The 18169-nt window shown below is 38.6% G+C and overlaps 1 protein-coding gene across 7 annotated transcripts in view; it reads left to right on the top strand.

Annotated features, from left to right (window-relative positions):
* CCDC122 (coiled-coil domain containing 122) overlaps window positions 1–17915 on the top strand; it is a 51884-nt gene extending 33969 nt beyond the window's left edge. For 6 of the 7 annotated variants that reach the window (XM_075563037.1, XM_075563033.1, XM_075563034.1 and 3 more), the window contains one exon: window positions 12505–17915. In XM_075563037.1, coding sequence (XP_075419152.1) covers window positions 12505–12654 — 150 coding nt within the window. In that variant the 3' untranslated portion in view covers window positions 12655–17915. The remainder of the gene's footprint in view (window positions 1–12504) is intronic. The other variant, XM_075563032.1, reaches the window with a different exon arrangement.
* Window positions 17916–18169: the final 254 nt, after the last annotated feature.

Genomic DNA, 18169 nt, shown 5'->3' with positions numbered 1-18169 from the left:
TTCTCTGCAATGAATAGAACTAGAGAGAATAAAGATGAACACTATTAATCAACAGGTTCTAATTCTAATTGATACTTATAGCAAGAGAATACTAAACCCAACAATAGCAGAATATGTATTTTAAGTGTTCATGAAACACATACCAAGATAGATCATCCCCTGGGCCATGAAACCAACCTCAACAAATTTAGAAGAATATAAATCATACACAATGTGTGCTCTTAATTTTCCCATATGGTGAGCCTACCATTTTGTGTCAGCTGTACAATATGGGTTATTTCTGGAATGTCTTTTCCTGCTTTGTTATTTCCACCTCCTATTTCTCTGTCAATTATACAATGTCTTATTTAGAGTTTTATAAATCTTGATATTTGTTGAGATTCTGTAGAATCGCATATCTATAGAAGATTTTATATCAATAGAAGATTCATCAGCTGCTTTTATTTATTATTATTATTCCTCCAATGTTTCAAGCACATTTGCACATATGCTACTGAAATCTTCATTTCTTACTGGCTTTTTTCTTTCATTTCTATCAGTCTTCGCTTCACGTCTTTGGCAGCCTGTTGTGGATACATTTAAGATTGTTATGTCTTCTAGGTGGATTACACCTTTATCATTATATATGATGCCCCTCTCGATCTTCAGGAGTCCAAGTGGCATGATTGGTTAGGCATGGGCTTCTAGCCAGTTGATCTGCAGGAGACGATTAGCCATCTGTTCCTGTAAAGATTTAGAGTCTCAGAAACCTGTACACGGCCAGTGTGAGTTGGAGTTGACTTGATAGCAAGGGACTTCAAATTTTTGTTGTAGTAATTTCCTTTGCTTTGATCATTTTTCTTTATTTTCTTTCTGGATAGTAATGTAGCTAATTCTGCTTTCTTTTGAGTAATGTTTACATTGTAAGCCTTTTTTCACCCATTAACTCACAACCTACATGTATAATTATGTTTAAAGTGAATTTCCTATGGACGCCATATGGTTGGGCGAAGATTTTAGTTATATACAGGAGGGATCCTGGACTCTCCAATCGCCATTTTCATACTGTTGCCAACTATAACAAATTAAAATCTGTATGCATGACAAAGTGGGAAAAAAGTACCCAAATGCAACATTTTCAGTTAAAAAAACATAGTGCTAAGAATTACTACAGATAACATTGCTACAACTAAAACAATGTCAAGCAGGGGTTTACTACCACATTCCTAAGTAAAAGCATGCACTGTGAATCCATGGTAGATGTCCCCCAACGGAAAAGGCCGTGTTGTTGTTATCAGGTGCTACTGACGTGGTTCCAACTCGTAACTGTATTATACGCAGCAGAAGGAAACCCTGCCCAGTTCTGTGCCACATTCACAATTGTCACTATGTCTGAGCCCATTGTTCCAGTCACTGTGTCCATCTATCACCTCAAAAGTCTTCCTGTTTTTGCTGCATCTCCACGGAGCATGATGTCCTTTTCCTGGGACTGGTCTCCTGACATGTCCCAAGGGCACAAGACTAAGTCTCAGCGTCCTTGCCTCTAAAGAGTATTCTGGCTGTCCTTCCCACACAGATCTTTTGGCAATTTGTTCTGTTGGCAGTCCATGGTACCTACAGTATTCTTTGCCAACACCATAATTCAAATGCATAAATTTAACTTCAGACTTGCTAGTTCAGTGCCCATTTTTCTTATGCATAAGAGGCAATGGAAAATAGCATGGATTGGGTCAGTCATACTTTCTTCCAACAAGTGGATCTCAGCAAGCTAAAATCCTTAGCAATTTCAGTCTTTTCTCTGTTTATCATTGATATTGTCTATTGATTCAGCTGTGGGGATTTTTATTTTCTTTATATTGAGTTATAATCCTTATTAAAGGTTACAATCCTAGATCTTCATTAATAAAGATCAAGAAAAGGCCATGGGAGATGGAAAACAAGGAGCACCTTTTACAAAACTCCTTTTGACTGAGACAAGCACACAAGAGTCAAAGTGGTCAATTTAGTAAATATATAGCAGCAAAGTAGTCCGTTTAGCATTTAGCAATTTTCATTTCTAACATCTGGCATACTCTGAACATGTCACCAGGAAGGACCATCATACTTAGTAGGGAGTCATGAGGATTAAATTACAACACACTTCTAGAGGGTTGATCGTAGGGTTGTGATGTGTCAGAATCACCTTAATGCCTTTGTTTGTTTCATTGAGTTTGGAAAATTGATATACCTCTGAGGTGGGATCCAGGATACCCACTGCCATCACGTTAATTCTGAATCGGAGTGACCCTGTACAGGGTTTCCGAGGCTGCAAATCTTTATGGAAGCAGATAGCCTCATCTTTCTCCCATGGTAGTGGATTTGAACCATTGTTCTTGAAGTGAGTAATCCAAAGCATTCCTAACAGTGCCTCCAGGCCTCCTTTCAGGTGGGACGGTATCCATGTATTGTTAGTCTTGTCAGCTGATGGCAAACAAACTGGCATTCCTTTGAAATCAGAATCAAGGAAAAGGCATTCGCTGCATACAAAATATGAAGAGCTATATTAATTTGCTCAAGCAACAAAACCACATCTGGAACAGAAGCTGCAGTAAGAGTCACCTCCTAGGTAGGTTTATAATAATACACTGTCATTCTCTTAAGACCTACCCATTTTTTTTGCGCAGGCCAATAGGAACACTGAATGGCAATGTAGTGGGAATCATCGCCCGTGCAGCTTTCAGGTCCTTGATGGTGTCACTAATCTCTGCAATCCTTCCATGAATATGGTATTGCTTTTAGTCAACTAATTTCCTAGGAAAGAGTTGTTCTAATGACTCTCATTTGACTTGTCCTAATATAATACTCATACACCACATGCCAATGATCTAATTGGGGCAGCAGGTGGGGGTGGGGGATGCAAATTGTAGCATTTGCTAAGTATTCCAATTACCATATTCATTCTGAAACTGGGAAAATCACATGGTAGGTTCTGGTAGGTCCACTAGACACCCTGTGAGACAGACTGTATTAATTTCCTAACCACTGCATTAATTACCGACCACTGTACACTCCTACTCTGACTGGTAGACCTTATTAGTTCAGAACCAATGTCCAATAATTCCACCCCCAAATCTGATTCTGATCCCTAACGAACATTCTAGTCAGAAGCCATAGACCCCTTTATAGAAGATTGAAAGAAAGATGAACAGTAGATGTATTTTGACCATGGACCCAGAGGGGCTGAGGGTCTAAATTGATTCAACTATAGGAATAATGGACAGACCACGCTTCTCTATTCTATAATTTAACTCAGACTGCCATTCACCTGAACTAGGATTTCCCCGTGTGGTTGGTGGATTCCATCTACTACGCTCCGAAGGACCCCACGCCCATGAAACCAATACCAAAGGTCTGTACAGTTCAGGTTCTTCTGATGCCTGTTTTGACTGTCTGACATTGTAACCATGTCCACCTTATCGTAACTTTGCTCTTCACTGATGAGGTGACCAGAATGTCACATTGGTAAAGCGGGACACCACTGATAAAATGCACATCCTGGCGAAACAGCCACCGGGCAGCCCAACACTGTATACCCGAGCCTGCCAGGCATTCTTTCCAAACCTCGGTACTGTTTTAAAACGACACGGGACAAATTGTTAAAAATCGGACGTCTGGTCACCTATCCAGTCAGCCCTATTGCAGTTAGGTGTCTTAATTCAGTTAAGAAAGTCCCCACAGTCTAATCTATTTTACATAAAAGTCACAGCAGTCTTCGAGGATGCTGGGGTTCCCTTCACACATTTCTCACTTTTGTCCTCTGGCTATTCCATGAGTGGGTCTGTGTACAAATCTGAAAAATCTATTTTAGCATAACAATTTCTGTAAGCCGTTGAATATCTTCTACAGTGCACCAAGACAGTTCTAGCATTTCAACCTGATTTAATGCCTAATCCATGTATCAGGAAACTATTCAAGTAAACGGAAAAATCCTTTTCTAACCTCTTAAGCTGAAATCTTGAATAGGGAATCTGTGCTTAGTGGGCCCCTTTCATGTTTCTCACATCATGATCTCAACCCCTTAATAGCCATCTATTTCCTAGGTTTCTGTTTGTATGAATTAGAAAATCAAGCAGTTCCTTTTGAGTGTGGAGTGTCTCCTCATGAATCACACTTTAGACTTTGCCTTTGGGAACTCAGTGGGGCTTAAGTCTAGTTAAAGATTTAGACGTGAAAGTGGGAGATGGCAATGGGTCCTGGAAATTCCCAGCAATACCTTGTAAGGCACTAGCCATAGGCAATGCCCCAGACCCTGCCACAGGTGAGGGCTCAGACGTAGACTTGTAAGACCTACCGGGGATGCTCTCATCGCAGGAGGGTGGGAGGGATACTACTATTACCCGTGAGGGTGGTTTAGCAAGCAAAGCTGGAAGAATCTCTTCCAGTGAAAGTAAGGGCTGGAATTGTTGACTTGATGTACGTGATTTAGGGGCTCATTTTCTGTCCTTTCTTCATGTTCACAACCTCATTTCTTTCTACTCATGCCTTCAGTCAAACTTCAGTCACCATTTGAGGTTGGGAATCCAATTCACCCATCCTTACAAGAAGATTCTGGGTCTGTTTTTCAGCAAGATCAACTCTGTTACTGCAAGAAATGGGGCTTTGTTTTCAATGCAAAAGTGGTGCCTTCAGTTGCATTGAGCTGTATCTTGAGTTCATCCTTTTATTTCACCACTTTGTCTTTTGAAAGTGAGATCAGCCAACCAGCTTCTGTATACTTCCCATTGTGACAGAATTAAAGAAAAGTATCAAATATGCAATCACATATAGCCTTGTCCCTCACAAATAAGTACTTTCTTGGTCGTGATATTTTGCATATTGCTATTGCCACCTCATGCCAAGAATTATTGGTACCTTCTTTACTACTGGAAGCAGCCTCATCAGTGAATGTAAGATTTGAACATTAATTTAGAAAGATTTTGTTCTACAACTGTTCTTGCTACCAAAAGTCTTCTTTTGAGTTCTCTAGAGGAGCAAAATCAGTGAAGCATGTATGTAAGCATCTATGAAGACAGTTATTTCTAGGAAATGGTTCAAACAGGGGTGGAGGCTGGCAAATCCCCAATGTGTGAGTCAGAAGCTGGCGGAGGCTTCTCTTGTCTCATGTGCTGGCATGGACTGATGAACCCAAACTCTGCAGTCAAGCTGCCGGTTACTGGATGGTGCAATTCCAGGAGCTGATAAAAAAGTATCTGTAAGTCAGGTAGCATGCTGCTGGCCCACATCCAAAGCCCCAGCATGCAGAGCATGCTGCGGCAAATACAGGATCCGGAGAAGTGAGCCATCAGGACTGTCAGAGGATCTATATATTGGATTGAGGCTGTTCCTCCAAAGCACTGCCCTTTCAACTGATTAGCAACTCACACCAGATCACAAAATAGAGGAAGATGATCTAATGTTTACCAAGCTACCGAGAACAGTGTCCTAATCAAGTTGACACATAATCTTAACCATCACATCACCATTAATAAAGCTTGGTATTTTAAAAGTAACAATTCTCCCCCACAAATGTTCAGTACCATCCATAAATATCTTAGATGGTATTTCTTGTAAAAAATGATCAAACATATTACAAAACATCTGAAAATACCAATTATTTAGTATAGCCAAAACAATCTTGAAAAAGAATACATTTATAATACTTTTTGATATTCGGGTAGATTATAAAGGTATCATCAAGAAACTGTACCATTGGCAAAAGAGGGAATCTAGGACGGATGAACCCCTCAGGACCAGCAGTGAGAGTGGCGACCGGGAGGGAAGGGGGTGTAGAAAGGGAGAACCGATCTTGGGGATCCATGTGTAACCTCCTCTCTGGGGGATGGGCAATGGGAAGGTGGGTGAAGGGAGACGCCGAGCAGTGTAAGATAAGATAAAATAATAATTTATAAACTCTTAAGGGGGCAGGGGGGAGCGGGGAGGGCGGGGGAGGGAAAAAAAGAAAAATGAGCTGATTCCAGGAACCCAAGTGGAAGGCGAATTTTGAGAATGACGAGGACAATGAATGTATAAGGGTGCTTTACTCAATTGATACATGTATGGATTGTGATAAGAGTTGTATGAGCCCCAATAAAAAGATTTATTAATTAAAAAAAAAGAATAAACATAAAGCTCAATGCAACAGAATAGAATTCAGAAATCACTCAGCCGTTCAGTTTTGCAGAGTTGTTGGCTAATCCAGTAAAACAAGTCCTATCAGCAAGTGGAACTGGATCAAATGGACATCTCTATGGACACACTGAACTATTATCCCTACTCGACAACATATATAACACTTCATTTGAAATGAACCATAGGTATAAAACTATAAAATTTCTAGAAAAAATAGCAAACCATCTTCATTATGTTAGGCTAAGCAAAGATTTCTCTAAATAAAATATATACTAAAGGGAAATTTTAATATATTGGTCTTAAAGTTTTAAAATAGGTATTATTCAAAAGATCATTTTAAGAAAATGAAAAGGTTAAATCATAGCTTGGGGAAAATATTTCCAAAACATGAGAATAATTCAAAAAGTATTGTTGCCAGGGTTTCAATTGATAATGCATAGATTTATTCCAAACAAAACATGCTTAGACATGTCTTAATTTATTTTTGTAATTAAATGTTGTGAAGTATTTCTTTTTAAAAAATCAATTGAATGGGGGCTCATATGACTCTTATCACAATCCATACATACATCAATTGTGTAAAGCACATTTGTATCTTCAGTGCCTCATCATTCTCAAAACATTTGCTCTCCACTTAAGCCCTTGGCATCAGATCCTCATTTTTCTCCCTACCTCCGCGCTCCCCCTTCCTCATGAACCCGTGATAATTATAAATTATTACTTTGTCATATCTTATATTGTCTGACATCTCCCCTCACCCACTTTTCTGTTGTCCATCTCCAAGGGAGGAGGTAATATGTAGATCCTTGCAATCAGTTCCCCTTTTCCACCCCATCCTCCCTCCACCCTTCAGGTATCACCACTCTCAGCACTGGCCCTGAAGGGATCATCCGTCCTGGATTCTCTTTGTTTCCAGATCCTATCTGTACCAGTGTATATTCTCTGGTCTAGCCAGATTTGTAACGTAAAATTGGGATCATGATAGTGGGGGGTGGGGTGGGGAGGAAACATTTAGGAACTAAAGGAAAGTTGTATGCTTCATTGTTGCTACATTGCACCCTGACTGGTTCATCTCCTCCCTGCGACCCTTCTATAAGGGGATGTCCAGTTACCTATAGATGGGCTTTGGGTTCCCAATCTGCACCCCTCCATTCACAATAATAAGATTTTTTGTTCTTTGATGCTTGATACCTTATCTCTTCGACACCTCGTGGTCACACAGGCTGGTGTGCTTCCATGTGGGCTTTGTTGCTTCTGAGCTAGATGGCCACTTGTGTATCTTCAAGCCTTTAAGACCCCAGACATTATATCTTTTGATAACCGGACACCATCAGCTTTCTTCACCGCATTTGCTTATGCACCCATTTGTCTTCAGCGATCCTATTGGGAAAGTGAGCACACAATGATGTGATTTTTTGTTCTTTGATGCTTGATACCTGATCCCTTCAATACTTCAGGCTCACACAGGCTGGTGGGCTTCTTCCATGTGGGCTTTGTTGCTTCTGAGCTAGATGGCCGCTTGTTTACCTTCAAGTCTTTAAGACCCCAGATGCTATATCTTTTGATAGCCGGGCTTCATCAGCTTTCTTCACCACATTTGCTTATGCACCCATTTTTAGACATGTCTTTATGATCACCAGATGACTACCTATAGGCTCTCTCAGTAATACACTTGTCTGAATCCATTAGAGAGCATTCAAAAAAGGCACCGGTCAAAATAGTGGTTCCCCAGGGCATCTGCTGGGCCAGGTCAATGCAGAGGAGAACAGCCAGTTCTGCAGGCTATGGCAGCTGTCATTTGGGACTCCACAGTAGTCATTTTGAGCTTTCTTGTAGGACACAGGACTATGCGAGGGGCACATTGTAAACCCATTTTAAGAAAATAGAAATGCATGGGTGAGGGGAAAAACAGACAGGACACTTGCACCAAGGAAGTATTTTCCATCATGGCAATGTACTAGTTCATCCATTCTTTGAGGGAAACAAGAGTTGGCATATGAGACTTTCATAAGGAAAACTCACCCCACCTACCCTAGAGCCCTGACATCACTTTCATGGAGTTTTTGTTCCCTAATTCTAAGGACATTTAAAGGGGAGAGATTTAATTCCCTTGGGGATGTGAAAGCTGCTGTCCTGAGGTGGTGTAAAGTGAAGAGTGTAGATTTATTGGGAAAGGGTTGGAGAGATGGAAAGACTGCCTTAAAGGTGTGTTGACTTGTTGTTAGGGGCCATCAGTTGGTTCTGACTCAGCGTGGCCTTACGCACAGCACAATGAGACACTGCCTGGACGTGTCCCTTCCTCACCGTGGTTCTGCGTTTGAGCTCACTGTTGCCGCTGTGTCAACCCTCTCCTTTAGGGCCTCCCTCTTCTTCAGTGCCCCTCATGCTGCCAGAGAATATATTGAAAAACAATAACTTCACGTTTTTATATTTTTGTTTAATAATTTTGTAGCATACTTTTTTTACTTACCCTTTTACATCTGAAAAATAACTTGTATATGAACTTTTTATACACTGAATACAAGTCTTTTGTCAGATGCCTGTTTTGACAATTATTATATATATATAACAATTATATACATATCTACCACAATAATAAAAAGGAACTCTTACATCTAATTAATAAGATATATAAAACCATTTTCTTAAATGAGTAAGAGACTTTACAAAAGAAGGTATTAGGCTTACAATAAATGCATAAGAGTATTTTCAGCATTCAGGGAAATGAAAAGTAAAGGCACAATGAAAGACCGTTTCACATGCAGTAGAATGACTGACTGAAGTTACAGTGAGCAGGAAGAGCAAATGTTGCCAGGGCTGTGGGGCAAGTGGAACTCTCCTACATTGCTGGTGAAATTACCTTTTGCGTTCTTAAAATATCACCCTATATTTGATCAATTTTCCCATTCAGATTTTAATCAGGAAAAATGAAAACATAAAGACTCATCAGAACAGACTAACTGGCTCCTAACAACAATTTCTCTGTAGTTTTACTTCTGCCGAGCTAGCAGTAGTAATGTCTTATTAATAAGTGTCTCTTCAAACAATCCAATGGCGTTACTGTGAGGGGACATTGTACTTAAGTAACTGGGTGCTCCCTTCCTGCCAAGGAGAGCCATTTAATTTCTCATTGAATTAATGATCTAAGGGATGGAAGTCCATCCATTTTCTACAACCCCCAAAGAACAACTACAGTTCTTTGACAGTAACTGGATTGATAATGGTCTAGGCCTGGGGCAGGGGAGGGTGATAACAAAAGTGAGTGCAGAAAGAACATGTTCTGAGATTGATGGTGGTGATGACTGAACAGCTCTTCCCAATGTGATTGAACACTTAAATGGTAAGACATGTGAAGGGTGTCCCAATAAAATATTTAAAAAGAGAACCAAACTAGTTTACAAATTCTCAAATTATCAACTAACAAAAAATTTGTTCTAAGAACATTAATATAAGAATGAGTGATGATTATTAATTTTAGTTTCCATTAAGTCAGCTCTAACTTCTGATGATCTTATGTATAACAGAATTAAATATAACCCAGTCCTTGTCATCTTCATGGGTGTATTATTAGTATATTTCATCACATACATCCAAGAGGTATATTTTTAGATGTGTAGTCTCCTGAATATACCCAATATATTTTAAGCGATCATCTTTTGAATATAGTTGCATTATTTATCATGACAAATCTTAGTTTATGCTCATTGATTTTTAATCCTATCCTTTTAAAGTAACTTTCTGTTTTGCCAACATATTAATGTTTTAGGCTTTGTTCACTAAATTGTATGACTTATCTGAATTTGTAGAAGTAATAAAAAGGTAAAATTATATAGAAAGCCTATCTCAATTTATATGAAGTTTTGGGTGACATGTTTTCACAGCAGTTTTTGGAGGATGTGGATTTGTCTCTGTCTCAGGTCCCCTGCTGCTGCTGCAGAACTGTTTCAGTATAATTGGTTTCCTTTGTAATCTTACATGCTTTATTTTATGCATTTAAAACATTCTGAAAACGAGTCCACAGTCTTCACCATTCTGAAAAAAGTCATCATAAAGAAATATAAATGATTTCATAAGAGCTGAAAGGGGATCTGGGGCAGTGAGGGGAACCTATATAGCAGGGGTGGGGTGGGGGGAGGGAAGTTTGCCCTCCAGGATACACTGAGTCTCAATAAAAAAAGCTGAAGCTCCTAGAGAAAAGGAGACAGGCCAGGAACAGGATCTTAGAGCCCCAGAAACTCAAAATCATGGCTCCCTGTGGCTCCCTTAGGTTGCAAATTGACATTTGGTAAATCTCTGTTGCAGTAATCTTGATAAATTATGTTTTGGAAAATTCAGAATTATTTGAAATGACTTAGGAACCACTTTACCGATTTGCTACATCACTCTCTATAATATAGATGTAATGATGAACTGATACGTTCCCCAGCCCTTATGCAACTTAAGGGTGACTGGTCTACCCCACTGGGTTACCACTGCACATCCACTAGGCTTGCTCTGATCAAAAAGAGGAACTCTTGCATATTGCTGATGGGAATGTAAAATGGTACAGACATTTTGTAAAACAATCCGATAGTTCCTCAAATGATTAAACTGGTATCATATGACCAGGGAAATTAAAATGTTCACACAAAAGCTTGTACACAAATGTTCGTCGCAGCATTCTTCCTAATAATCCCAAAGTGGAAGCAACCCAAGTGTCCATCATTGATGAACTGGGATAAATAAAATGTGATAGAGTCATACAGCAATAATGCGGTACCTATGTGTACTAAACATGGAAGATACACCAACCTGTGTGATCATGAGATGTCAACTGGGATAGGTTCCAGAAGCTCATAAACAAGCAATCAAATTGACGTGAAGGAGCATGGACAAAGTAGATGCCCCAAACCCACCTGTCAGATAATGGGATAGTGCTTCACAGAAGGGCCACACAGAAGGGATGATAAATCTGGGGAGCAGTATAGCATTAATGAAACACATAACTATCCTTTAGTTAATATCGCCACCTCTTACTATTATAATCTTTGTTTCACCTCATTAATCTTGTTAGGCCTGTGAATGTTCATTTTATAATTAAGAGTGCTAGATGCATGAAAGCCAAGATTGATAACCCTTCAGAAATAGTAACAGGAGTAATGATTGCCTGAGGGTCTGGGAAGAAGGGGAGGGGATAAGGGGCAGTGAGTGTATGATGCCACTCTAGGGAAATGAATAACAGAAATGCAGGTGAATGAATGCATTGGATGGTGTAAGATAGGGCAAATAGTAATGATATATAATAATAAATAAGGGTTCCTGAGGGGTAGGGTGCGGGAGGGAAGGGATAAAGGGGATCGGATATCAAGGAGTTCAAGAAGAAAGAAAGTGTATTTAAATGGATGGTGGCAGCATTTGTACAATTATGCTTGATCTATTGAAATGTGGAGTATTATAATATCTATAAGAACTCCTAATAAAATGATTAATTAAAAGAAAAACATCTCCTGGAGTTAGAGAAGGCTTTCACAAAAGACCATCTATTGTATGATGCCTTTTATAGGAAATGTCCAGAATAGGAAAATGTATGTATAGAGAACACATATTAAGGTTGTTGGGAGGGCAGGCATGAGAAGTAACTACTAATGGCTACTGGGTTTCTTTCTGGGATGATGAAATATGTTCTAAAACTGGGGATTGCAAAACTCTGAGACAAAAAGCTATTGCATTGTACACTTAAGAGAGTGAGTTTTGTGAAATGTGACTGATAGTTCCATGAAAAGTATTTTTTAAAAAGAGTCCTTTGTAGAGGGAAGAATAATAATATCAGGGTATTTTGCCTTTTTCCTCTCTTGTCATCTGACACCAAAATCCTTGTTCTTTCCTCTTTGCTTCACTGCCTCCCAGCGTCATCGGACTTCACATAAATATGGATCTACTTTATGGCAGGGAAGTGGGCTTGAGTGCGCTGTGTTTCAGTGAGCCTCAGTGTGCAGGAAAGGGCACAACCACTCTAAGCTTGAACTGCTCTGAGAAGTAGCAGGCACTCTCTGGTGGAGGCTTCATTTGACTTCAAGTCCCAGATATCATCGCCTGGTAGCTGTGAAACCTTGAACACTTTGATCTTCAGTTTCTTCACATAAAAATGGGAATAATAGTACACGCACCATAATAGGCTTGAGAATTTAATTATCTATAAAAAGCTCTTAGCACAATATCTAACATATAATAAGTGTTGAATAAATAGTCATTATGTAATTACTGTTTATTTTTATTATTATTTACAGTAAATAATTTATAATCATATGTTTCCCTCTTCCGAGTAGTCACAATATCCTGGACAGTTGTTGACAGTTTTTCCTTCACAAGCCTCGCTTATTTGTATTCTTCTTTTAATAGGTACAACATAAGAGATATGATGCAATTCTGAAGCGTTTGCACTGTCAGGTCAACAAGCTTCGGTCAAATAGAAGGCAGTGGCAGTGGAGCATCCAACAGCTGGAAAACGCTGCCGCTGAACTAAGAAAGCGCATCGGAACACAAGAATAGCAGTGCCAGCAGGCAGTGTGGCACACAGATCGCACTGCTCCAAGTATGGGGCTCAGAGGTTGAGGAAATCTTTTAGATTCTTAACCACCAGTATTCGCCATCAGAGGTCTGTCTAATGACAGATACATTTTCTCCCTGTTTTGAATCAGCCAGCCATTTATTACAGTGCATTCCAAACCCACAATTGATAGTAGCATATAAATCATAGGAAGGTTTACTGGAACATAGTGGAATACTCTATGAATGTTCTCAGTGTCTAAGATATATCATACTTAGAATGCCTATTTATAACCCGGTGCACTCACCATCATACTAAGTAAAAATCTGTGGAGAAAAGAGAAACCTGGATTTCCAGTGATTAAAATTATGAAGATATAAAAAAATGGCTGTCTATTTCAAACATTTTATGAGATCTTGTTCTTTTACAATCATCTTCACAGCAACCCATAAATATTGACATTTACAATAATGTTGTTATATGGTCAATGCTTCAGATATTTTACTCAGCTTTCTTTTTCACCCAGAAGGTAATCATTTTTCCTTTGTTATTAGATAATATATTGCTAGAGTTTTGCTGTACATAATTTTTTTGTTCTCAGTTTTGTCTGTAAATTTCTTATACCTACTTGTGACCAAATTACAACATTGTATAAAGCAAACATCTTGCTGCTGTTGTTAATTGCCAATGAACCAGCTCTGCCTCATGGCAACCCCATGAATAAAACATTACTCAGTCCTATGCACCCCACAACTAGTGACATTTTAAATCCATTTTTGTAGCCAACATGTATTTTTCCAACTGGAGTGCTCACTTTCCAGTACTATTTGGACACTATTGTAATTCATAGGGTTTTTAATTGGCTAATTTTCAGAAGTGGGTTGCCAGTTTTTTTCTGTATAGTCTGTCATAATCTAGAAGTTGTGCTGAAACTTGTCCCCCATGAACACCTCTCCTGGGATTTTCATCATTTCAAGAATACACAGCCACTACAGTGCAACAGACTGACAGAAAGCAGTGGAAGGCAAGCTCATAAACATTTTAACAAATATAGACCAACATATATCGTTTTCTCATTGGAGGCAAATCCTATTTGCTGTGATAACAAATCAAATTTTAACTTGTTCCTTCTAAGATAGAAATCCTCTCTTACAGCTCCACTTAGTCAATTGGTGAGAAGTGGGAACAAAAAATTAATTACTTAAGATAGAAGTGTAAATGATTTGCTTTTAGGATTTAATGTTTCAAAACAACATCACAAAGATAATGCAAATCCATTTTCTTCTTACCTTTCTATACACATGAGATTCGGTAAATGAATAGCCACTGTAAAACCTGATATTAACAACATTTTAAGTGATATTCACCATTAGTATTTCTGACTTATGACTAAGTATGGATTCTCATGGCTACTACTTCAAATGACTCATGCTATACATGGTTAACTGGCCCATGACTCAGAAGCACACCTAAGAATAAAACTATAAGTGTGTAGGTTATTGAGAATACCTACCATGTTCAGCTAAAGACAAGACTGAATCAAGAGCTGATAGTATAAAACTTATGTTATTTGCATGCAAAATAATATTCTTATTGCTGTGCTTCATCACTTTATTTACAGTTTATACAAGGAAATGCTAGAACATATGTTCCCAAATGTATTTGGCCTAGTGCCCTCTTTTCAGGAAAAAAATCACTCAACACCTTCCTGGCCATTAAAAACATTTGTACTGTAGCCTACAATCCAGGATAAAGTGTAGGTATCTGTTAAAGCACCTCCACCACCACCACCACCGAAACACTATTTTAAATTGTAAGTTTATCAAGAAACCTTGTGGTTTTCAGGTTATTTGCACATGATAACTAACACTGTTATCTTTTTGAAAGCTTACTTCTAAATTAGGATCTTTGAAACATAGGTTTAATCTGCCCAAGATAATGTGCCCCAATTGAGAAAGTAATTTTCCATGTAGTCTTCTAGAATGTCTATGATAATAATCCAAGTGCCTATTTAAAATTTTATGATAAATGAAAACTTATTTGAAGGGGACTCCCTCCCCCTACTTCCTTGCTCATTCTAATCTTGAAAATCCTTTCAAATTGCTTGGATAAGCAATTTTAGCTTATCTACGAGGTAAAACTTTAGGTTTCCCTGAAGCCACATGAAGCAGTGCTTATGCTATTTCTACAGACATAAATTCTAAATCTAGAAAATAAAAATGGTTTGTTCTGTTATAATTCCCTATCACTGAATGCAACTTAGAACATGACTTCTGCTTTGTGGCCTTTGTCACAAATGTTTCTATTTTAAAACTTGGTCATTTTCAATAACCACTTGCTCTAGAAATCTTATTCAATGTCTAACTTTCACATAAGACAATGGAGAGTACCATGGCTTGGATCAAGTGCAACTTTGTTCTAACAGTAATATCCTTGCTGAAAATTAAATTTAAATACTTTGTTGAGGTCTTGGGCAGCAGATTTACTGAAAATGCATCCTTTAATCTCTTTTTATTTTTAATTTTTAATCATTGTATTGGGAGCTCTTACAGATATCATACCATTCCATGCTTCAGTCACATCAAGCAGTATTGTACAATTGCTACCACACTCAGTTTCAAAACATTTTCTTTCTTCTTAGACTCCTTGATAACAGCTTCCCTTTATCCTCTCCCTCCCCCCCCCCATCCCTTCCCCTATCCCCTCCCCCAGGAACCCTTATTATCATTTTCCCTATAATAATAATAATAATATATTTACCATATCTTCCACAATCAAATATACGCATTCACATACAATTCTGTTGTTCGATCCCATTGAGTGAGGTTATACAGTCACCAAAGCTATCAGCTCCCTATTTTCCTCTTCCACCCAGCGCCCTCCTCCCACACCCTCAGGGAGTCATTACTCCTTTTACTATTGTTCAAGGGTTCTCTATCTTGGCTATCATGTACTGAATGATCTTAAATATACAAATGAACATGTGCTGCTTTCATGACCATTGATTGTGGATCTACGCAAGACGAAATTCTTGACAACTTCAACTTTTTCTCCATTTATCGTGATGTTACTATTGGTCCAGTTGTGAAGATTTTGGTCTTAACCTAAGTTGTAGCCTATTGAAGGCTGCAGTCCTTAATCTTCATCAGCAAGTGCTTCAAGTCCATCTCACTTTCAGCAAACAAAGTTATGTCACTTGATTGTCAAACATCGAATAAGTAAGACCAAAGAAGAATTGATACAGGAGATGAATATTGAAAGTGCCATGCACTGCTAAAAGAACAAACAAATCTGTCTTGGAAGAAGTAAAGCCAGGGTGCTCCTTAAAGCAAGGATGGTGAGACTTTGTCTCACATACTTTTGCGATTCTGGCAGGAGAGACCAGTCTTTGGTAAAGTCATGCTTGGTAAAGTGGAGGGACAGTGAGAAAGAGGAAGGTCCTCAGCAACGTGGATTGACACCGTGGCTTCATGGATGCACTCGGGCATGAGAACAATCGCAAGGGTGGTACAGGATCACATAGTGTCGCATTCTGCTGTGCAAAGGGTCGCTATGGGTCAGAACCAACTTAATGGCACCTAACAACAGCTGGAAATCTGCTCTTCCTTCCCTTCTCCCCAAGTGATCTCTCCCTGTGTACTTACCGTGCATGGCGTTGCTAGCAAGGGAAGGATTCTGGTCCAGTTGCCATAAGCCTTCTGGTCTTGGGCATCATTTTCTGCCGTGCTGCATCTGCATCTGTTATCACTGGTTGATTCAGTCTACGTCTTTCCTTTTATGGTCACAAGATCTCTTCTCTCTGAATATTGGTCGGATGTTCTCTCTTTGGAGTCGCATTTCCTTGTACGCTGATTTCTACTATAAACCGAGTCTTCTCTACGTTCTCTGAAGCTCAGCCCACTTTCCACTTGCTACCATACAGAGTGCATGGGAACGTGTAATAGGAAAGATGGAGCGAGGATAAAGTTTAACACCCTGTCAGTTGATCTCCCTTCTGACCCAATTAAAGTTGCTCTAATTTTTATTAATTTCTTATTTCTTTCCAACTGGTTTCCCCCTATTTTCTTTTATTATTGCTGTTAGGTTTTTTTTACTCCTTGTTTCGTATTGTTGTGTGTTTTCCAGTACATGAAATCAAGGATGCGTGAATCTGTAGAAACAGTTCCTGAATTAACGGTTCCTTTGAGGGTAAGTTGTAGGGAAGGAAGGTTGTGGGATAAGGGGAGCTAATGACAGGAGCACAAGGAGAACAATAAAATGTTCTAAAGTTGACTGTGGTAATGATTGTAGAAGAGTTCTTGATGTGGTTGAATGATTGAATTATAGATTTGGATTGTGCCCCAATAAAACTGTTTAAAAAATAAAATGAAAAAAAAGGTGGGGGTGCTACTGCAAAAGAAAGGCAGGAATTCAAGAATTTTACTTCTGTGTTCTTTAAAAAGTCTACTGTGAAACTTAAAACTGATGAATGGCTTCTTAATTCTCTGGGGTATCTGCCCTGACTTTGCCTTTTTGTATTATTATCTAAATGATCAGGAAAAGATAAGCAGTACAAGGAGGAAGAGGGAGAAGAAGACCTACATTTAATGTCTCAAAATATTACCTGCCACATGTGGAACCTCTGGGAAAATTGAAGTTTCACAATGTACAGATTGTCCGCTATTTCTAATGGGCTCCAGCCTACTGATTCTGGCATTGGTTGATTCTCGCAAAAGTCACATACCTTTTCCTTTTTCATTATTACTGCCTTTTATTATCGGTACCTTCATAAATTTGATCTTTGTCTCTCTGAGGATTGGGAGCATTACATAGAAATTTATAGGGGTGGTGACATCAGCAAATTACATCCTGCAACATTTCATCTATTATATACAAGATGTAATAATAACAATAATAATATGTAAAAATACATGATAAACTGGGTGGGGGGGTTGTAACTCATATATATCATAAGTTGGGGACTACCTGTAAAGAAAATGCTACCCATTGTTAAGCCATGTTTTAATAATCATGGAAATCACTAGATAACATGTTATAAAGTCAGCCAAATCGGCCACTGAACATCCCATTAAAAGATTAAGTTCCTGTATCATTTTATATTGAGCTTCTAGTCCATGGTTTCATCCATGAAGGTTTTTAAGAGTTGCATTAATACTAGGGATTCTGGCTCCTTTTAAGGGAAGAGGGGACTCAGTTAATTTAAAAGAACTTGTACTTTTTGAACTCAATATTTGATTTACTAGTTGCTCATATATTTTCAGTTTCATAAATGCCCTATTTTTCTTCAGCTAAGGTAATGATTACTAAAGCTAATGATCAGAAGCTAAAAGTTATATGCCTGTCAAAAATAACCTATGCTGCATTTATTTATTTGGATTTATAGTGGATTCCTAAGGAAGTTTTTTAGGCTTTTGTTTTTATTTTGTCAATAAATTTGGCAGTGTAAAAAATGGGTTTTCTATATCAAATTAGTTACCATATAAGAATTTATACTGAATGTTATTGAACTATGACCAA

This window comes from Tenrec ecaudatus, chromosome 11, assembly GCF_050624435.1.
Source record: "Tenrec ecaudatus isolate mTenEca1 chromosome 11, mTenEca1.hap1, whole genome shotgun sequence".
Lineage (NCBI taxonomy): Eukaryota > Metazoa > Chordata > Mammalia > Afrosoricida > Tenrecidae > Tenrec > Tenrec ecaudatus.
Note: the sequence above shows the minus strand (reverse complement) of the source record. Positions and strands in the feature narration are given on the sequence as shown.